This window comes from Montipora capricornis, chromosome 3, assembly GCF_036669925.1.
Source record: "Montipora capricornis isolate CH-2021 chromosome 3, ASM3666992v2, whole genome shotgun sequence".
NCBI classification, from domain to species: domain Eukaryota; kingdom Metazoa; phylum Cnidaria; class Anthozoa; order Scleractinia; family Acroporidae; genus Montipora; species Montipora capricornis.
The window spans coordinates 24,411,012-24,418,511 of record NC_090885.1 but is presented as its reverse complement, the minus strand read 5'-3'; the positions used below and the strand labels follow the sequence as shown (position 1 = coordinate 24,418,511).

General features: G+C 39.3%; 1 protein-coding gene across 1 annotated transcript in view; it reads left to right on the top strand.

Moving 5' to 3' along the window:
- Positions 1-7,500, top strand: part of LOC138039976 (probable cytosolic Fe-S cluster assembly factor v1g210509) — a 36,123-nt gene that overhangs the window by 17,844 nt on the left and 10,779 nt on the right. Inside the window, exons 11-17 of the mRNA XM_068885791.1 lie at positions 1-67; positions 568-689; positions 1,351-1,408; positions 1,906-1,977; positions 2,478-2,599; positions 3,261-3,333; positions 5,772-5,823. The exon at positions 1-67 is cut by the window's left edge and continues 5 nt beyond it. Of these exons, the coding sequence (XP_068741892.1) occupies positions 1-67; positions 568-689; positions 1,351-1,408; positions 1,906-1,977; positions 2,478-2,599; positions 3,261-3,333; positions 5,772-5,823 (566 nt within the window). The remainder of the gene's footprint in view (positions 68-567; positions 690-1,350; positions 1,409-1,905; positions 1,978-2,477; positions 2,600-3,260; positions 3,334-5,771; positions 5,824-7,500) is intronic.

Genomic DNA, 7,500 nt, shown 5'->3' with positions numbered 1-7,500 from the left:
CAAAATCACCCCAACAAATTATGGGTTCGTTAGTTAAGAACTGTTTGGCTACATCACTAGCTAAAAGGTATTTCTGTTTCCTGTTTTTATTGCTATCTCTTGTCATTCAATTTGTGGAAAAAACCAACAACAACATAATAAATTTTGTGGTAATTACTGAATCTTCTCTAATTGATAATCTCTCGTCTCACTGGTAAGGTGATAAGCAAGCTGACTGAAAATCATCAAAATTGGCATTTTAGAGATAAATAAAGCATTGGGTATTAAATGTGTACGAAGTTTCGAAAGCTTCAGATATGAAAATTTACAATGTACCTGTGAAAACCACTGTTTCAACTAAGCAAATTTAAATTTAATGTGCTAAGATTTTAGACTTTTATCTTGTTGCTTAGTATGAATAAGTTACGTTATCATTAATTTATTGATATGTACTCAATTGACGTCAAAACTAGTGTTTACTGTATTTTGGCATCATAATGATTAGTTAAATATGAAGCATTTCAATAGATTGTTTCTCATTTTATTACCAAAACGAAAGGTAAAGATTGACTTTGTATTTCTTCACAGGCCTGACGAAATATACCATGTAACGATTATGCCTTGTTATGATAAAAAGCTTGAAGCTTCCAGAGAGGATTTTTATGATGATATTTATAGAACCAGAGATGTGGATTGTGTTATTTCTACAGGTACAGTAAAGCAGTGAAAGAAAACCTGAACTCAAGGATAAATAAAGTCAGGGCATTTACAAAAGCGCTTAAGGACGGTGCCTACTAATTCAAAGGTATTTTTGTCCCGGTTTATGATTATGCAGGAAATGTAGATCTTAAAAAGTGTTATTGAAATCCAAAAAGAACGTTGGGGTTAACCACGCAGTTTTTAAAGATAATACTGATGAACATTATTTGTAAAAAGCTTTAAAATACAAAGCAATGTGTGGCGTTCTTTCTCAATTTGAAGGTTAATTATCTCTCAAAAATGCATGGTTACCCCCAATTTCCCTTTTTGGATACCAAGAGTACCTACTAAGACCTACTTTCTCCAGATAGTTTTAAACCACACAAAAATATCCCTGTCTTAGTAAGCATCACCGATAGCAAACCCGAGCATCTCGAGATGCGCAAAACGTATGTGCAATAACAATAGTAGGCACCGTCCTTAAACGCATTCAGATAATTTAGAGAATGTAGTTACAGTACTTACTCAGCCAAAAATGCTACACCTCGTGCATGATGTGATGAGAGGTTTAAATGCAAAGTAATTTGATATGAACTTGATGAAGAAAGGAATAATATAGACTATTTCATCTTTGTAACTAAAAACTCATTGCTCTTGTGTTCTCGTCCATAGTTGAACTAGAAAAAATGTTCGAGGAAAAAGGTGTTAATTTCAAGAACCAGAAAATCCGGTCACGTTGGTTCAATTTTCCTTGGGCACAATAATTCATTGCTGTTTACATTTTGGGGCAATACTTTTTGGTTTTGAGCTGTTCCAATTCATTGCATGAAATTACCACGGTTGAGTGGAAAGTGCCCTAGGGCTCATGCTCAGATATGACATGGTTATGTTAGCCTGTGTGCAGCCAGACATGTACATGTAACTCGAACCCTAGGTATAAAACCCAGATATAGTCCTATACTGGCGGTTTAGTGTGTCTACGACGAAGGCTACATAACGTAGATAGCACTTAAAGTTACACTCTAATAGATATTTCCAAGTTATCTTATCCCTCCACTTTATTGGAAGTCCAGGGCTGAATTTTTATTATGATAATTAGGCTTTTAATAAAGTGTAGACTCTGCTTGAATAACTGGCTAAAGTGAAATATTGGAAATGGTCTACTTACATAGTGCTTAGTGTGTCTTGATTGTACTAACGATAATACTCTTTGTTATTTCGCCTTAGCACCACAAAATCACCCCAACAAATTATGGGTTCGTTAGTTAAGAACTGTTTGGCTACATCACTAGCTAAAAGGTATTTCTGTTTCCTGTTTTTTATTGCTATCTCTTGTCATTCAATTTGTGGAAAAAACCAACAACAACATAATAAATTTTGTGGTAATTACTGAATCTTCTCTAATTGATAATCTCTCGTCTCACTGGTAAGGTGATAAGCAAGCTGACTGAAAATCATCAAAATTGGCATTTTAGAGATAAATAAAGCATTGGGTATTAAATGTGTACGAAGTTTCGAAAGCTTCAGATATGAAAATTTACAATGTACCTGTGAAAACCCTGTTTCAACTAAGCAAATTTAAATTTAATGTGCTAAGATGTTAGACTTTTATCTTGTTGCTTAGTATGAATAAGTTACGTTATCATTAATTTATTGATATGTACTCAATTGACGTCAAAACTAGTGTTTACTGTATTTTGGCATCATAATGATTAGTTAAATATGAAGCATTTCAATAGATTGTTTCTCATTTTATTACCAAAACGAAAGGTAAAGATTGACTTTGTATTTCTTCACAGACCTGACGAAATATACCATGTAACGATTATGCCTTGTTATGATAAAAAGCTTGAAGCTTCCAGAGAGGATTTTTATGATGATATTTATAGAACCAGAGATGTGGATTGTGTTATTTCTACAGGTACAGTAAAGCAGTGAAAGAAAACCTGAACTCAAGAATAAATAAAGTCAGGGCATTTACAAAAGCGCTTAAGGACGGTGCCTACTAATTCAAAGGTATTTTTGGCCCGGTTTATGATTATGCAGGAAATGTAGATCTTAACAAGTGTTATTGAAATCCAAAAAGAACGTTGGGGTTAACCACGCAGTTTTTAAAGATAATACTGATGAACATTATTTGTAAAAAGCTTTAAAATACAAAGCAATGTGTGGCGTTCTTTCTCAATTTGAAGGTTAATTATCTCTCAAAAATGCATGGTTACCCCCAATTTCCCTTTTTGGATACCAAGAGTACCTACTAAGACCTACTTTCTCCAGATAGTTTTAAACCACACAAAAATATCCCTGTCTTAGTAAGCATCACCGATAGCAAACCCGAGCATCTCGAGATGCGCAAAACGTATGTGCAATAACAATAGTAGGCACCGTCCTTAAACGCATTCAGATAATTTAGAGAATGTAGTTACAGTACTTACTCAGCCAAAAATGCTACACCTCGTGCATGATGTGATGAGAGGTTTAAATGCAAAGTAATTTGATATGAACTTGATGAAGAAAGGAATAATATAGACTATTTCATCTTTGTAACTAAAAACTCATTGCTCTTGTGTTCTCGTCCATAGTTGAACTAGAAAAAATGTTCGAGGAAAAAGGTGTTAATTTCAACGAGCTTGAAAATGCAGAATTGGATAAACTGTAAGTTCTATGGTTCAATAATTATTCAATAATTATTATGCTTAGGACAAATGTCGTAACTTCACTTTTCAGAAATTTCTTTTTAAAAGTCATTATTTTGGGACCCCATGCACGAATTCATAAGTCATTGTTTTATTTTGCATTATTCGCACAAGATTATTAAAGTTACCACAGATAGATGAGGAGGTATATGTGGTCCTTCCCTTACTCTCCCTTCTCTGTCACACTTACCAAGAGGGGGAGGCAAGGGCACAAGAAACTGCAAAGATTTTTTTAGCGAGGGCAGAAAAAAAAAGTTTTTTTTCTTCACTGATGTGGCAGGATCAACTAATAAGCAGCACATGTGAAGCGAGATCACTAGAGAGCTAAGTGGGAGGTTCCAGAATACACGGAAGCCAGTGAGAAACGAGGTAGGTGTGTTGCTCAGGTCAGCAGAAGAGGAGATGCACCGGTGGAGGGAGCACTTTCAAACAGTGCTCAACCACGAATAGCCGCTCAACCCGCCAGAGGTGGAGCCAAATGACGAGCTTAACATCAGGACAGGTCGCATCACACTTATCGAAATCAAGAATTCTATAAAGAAGTTAAAAAAGGGAAGGCTGCAGGTTGTGACAATATACCACCAGAGGCAATTAAGGTGGGAGGGAACACGTCAGAGGAGGTTCTTTTGGACCTCTGCAACAGGATATGGAGTGAGAAGAAGATGCCAGAGGAGTGGAAGAAAGGTCTGCTAATCAAGCTGCCCAAGAGAGGTGATCTGAGCTACTGTAAAAACTGGCGTGGCATCATGTTGCTGAGCATGGCAAGCAAGGTGTTTTGCAGAGTGCTCCTGGAGCGTATCAAGATCGCGCTGGATGAAAAATTGAGAGAGGAACAGGCGGGCTTCCGAGCTGGTCAAAGCTGTACGGATCAAATGGCAACACTGTGGATTATTGTGGAGCAGAGCATCGAGTGGCAGTCCTCCTTGTATATCAACTTTATAGTATCGACAGAGAGGTTTTGTGGAGATTGTTGCGGCACTATGGGATGCCTGACAAGGTGGTCACCATCATCAAAGCTCTCTATGAAGGTTTTTCCGCGCAGGTGGTACACAATAGCCAGAGGACCCAACCACTGAATATGAGGACTGGGCTAAGACAAGGCTGCTTGATATCTCCCCTGTTGTTTCTGGTCGCCCTGGATTGGGTGACGAGGACAGCCTTTGACAGGAAGAGAGGTATTCAGTGGACCTTTACGACATCCTTAGAATACCTTGTCTTTGCCGATGATCTGGCCCTACTGTCGCGCAGAATGCAGGATATGAGGGATAAGGGACGGGCCTTGGAGGAACAAGATGCGAAGTTAGGCCTGAAGATCAATGTCACCAAGACAAAGTTGATGCGTATTCATTGGTACCAAACGCGGCGATGGTGTGTCGGTTTCAGGGGGGCGGATTGAGGAAGTGGATGAGTTCACTTACCTTGGGAGCATTGTAAGTAAGAAGGGAGGCACTGACGAGGACATTCAGGCACGAATTAGAAAGGCAAGACAGGCATTTGCGATGCTGAGACCAATATGGCGATCCTCAGCACTAACAACCAAGACCGAGCTGAGAGTCTTTGGGTCAAATGTGAAGGCGGTGCTCTTGTATGGTTCTGAAACTTGGAGGCTGATTGAGGGACTGGAGCAGAAGTGGCAGGTGTTCATCAATAAGAGCTCGAGGAACATCTTGCGATCAGCAACAAGGAGCTTTTGAGACAAATAGGGCAGCGACGGATAGAGCAAGAGATAAGACAAAGAGCTTGGGGATGGATCGGCCACACGTTGAGGAGACCAGATGGACATGTAGTCAAGAGGGCACTGGGGTGGAACCCACAGGGGGAGCGAAAGAGAGGGAGACCCCGGCACACCTGGCGACGTACGAGAATGGCAGAGTTGGGTGAGAGGAAACATCTCACGTGGAATGAGGCAAAGGGTAATGCACAAAATAGGGTTAGGTGGCGCGCTCTAGTTGAGGACCTATGTTCCACTTGGAACGAAGAGGAATAAGTAAGTAAGTGAAGCAATGACCAGCAAGATCCCCAGAGGGCAGCCCAAACATCACGTACTGCCAAAGGTAAACAACCGCTGGTTGCATTAGGTCTAAGTTTAACTATGCCTAAACTAATAATGTCCGTGTGCAAATTTTCTCAAAAATGTATAAACTTGAAAATACAGAGTTATCATTAACCCATTTGTCCCTGAAGCGGACATATCTGAAGCGGCCCCATTGATGTGATATGGTCATCTGGCGTTAGACAGAGTAAAATCTGGGATTTAAAGAGTAAAACGCATCCCAACAGGCTGTTAATTAATCATTTTCTTTTTGGCAGCAGTTAATACAAAATTGTCCACTTGCAAGAGCTTTTTGTTGAGTAATTTGTTTGTTTATGACTCTGGTGTCGTTTTTTTTTCCTCAGATTTTCAAGTGTGCATGGAGATGAACTGGTTAATCATTCTGGGGGAGGCTCGGTATGGGTTGCTATCCACTGTTATTTCTCTTCTTGAGTATGCTTGTGTGACACGCAAAGATAAATTCGCCATTTCTTGTATTGACAAGGGAGGGGCATAACGCTAACCCTACCCTGGCATCCTCGGAGAGCCAGGAAAATACCTCGAACAGGAAAAGGGGGCAAAATAAAAATAATTATTAGATCAAAATTCATCACTGCTATTTTAGGTACATCGGGGAGGATATCTTTAAACAAATCTCGCACACTTGGAAATACGCTATTGTAACGATACCTGCGAAAGGTCCAGCGTATTTCTCCGCCGATATCCCGAACGATTCCCTGTACATTTTGTTCTGTGATTGCGACATTTCTAACCCACGAGCAAACCCTTGCCGAACGAACCAGCCGAGTATGGCGATCAAGTGATTTTTGTGTAAGAAGACACGAAACGACTTCACGGCCTGCTGACCTCTGATTGGGCAGAAAAACACAAAGAATTTCTGGCACCAATCAGAATTCAGAATTACTCCGACTGTTTGGAACTGGTCTGGTAAGAATGTGTCCCCAGGGGCTCTTCTCACCTTACTATGCTTTTCTTCGTCGCCATTTTCTTTCACCCGTTTAGACTTTCCGTTGCCTCCGCGATCTGCCCCTGGGTCTCCGAGGATGATGTAGAGTTTGTTAAGACGCCAAAAATTCACCAATCCATCTGCTATCGTAATAACTGTGCTGTCATTGATAACAATAATTTAATATTTTAGTTCTGGCAGTGGGGAAAAAAAATTGTCCCTTCAGTAGGTTCAATAATCTTGCTTTCCACACCGGTCTATTAATCATGTTTTATTTATGTATTAGGTTAATTAATTGATCTATAAATTTAACTTGTTGTACATTCAGCAAAATTACTTTATTCTGATCGGATGAGAACAGTATCATTAGGGATTGACGATTGAGGGACTTCAATGATCATAGGTTTTTAGCTGCGTTTGGGTTTCCTCACTAGAGTTTTTTTATCGTTGTTTATAGAAGTAAAAATAATATTTTTAATTTTGTACAAGTGTGAGTCTTTGTTTTGTTTTTTTTTGTGTGGATCTTCATAAAATACCAATCAAGAAAGATGGAAAGAAAGATAATGTCCATTGGCTGGTTTGGTGCTAGCTATGGCAGCATAAGCACTTTTGCTTTATCCAAAACAAATTTATTGACAAGTTCACTAAGGGTGATGTTTAGAAATAGTAGAAATTCTGGTGGAAGATATTAAATAATTATATGAAAGCCACTAGAACCAGAATATGAAATGACTTACGGAGTGAAAGGCTATCAGGCTGTTTTTTCAGGTTCGATTCCCGGTGTATTATTTATCAATGCAGCGAAAGTCGAACCTGGGAGAACAGTCCTGTCCAGAACGAGACTTGCACTGCTGGAAGGGGGGGAGGGGGGGGGGACGTAGGGGGGGGGGGGGCTGGATGGGTTACGTTAAAGAGATCTGCTATGTTATCATAGTAACTGTGCTGCCATTTATAATAACAATATTTTAGTTCAAGCAGTGGGAAAAACAAATTGTCACCTTAGTTGGTTCAATAACCTTGCTCTCAGCACCAGCCTATTAATTATTTTTTATTTACGTACACACAACAAAATATTAATTGCTTTCCTCTGATCGGATGAGAACAGTATCATTAACCTCAAATGTTAC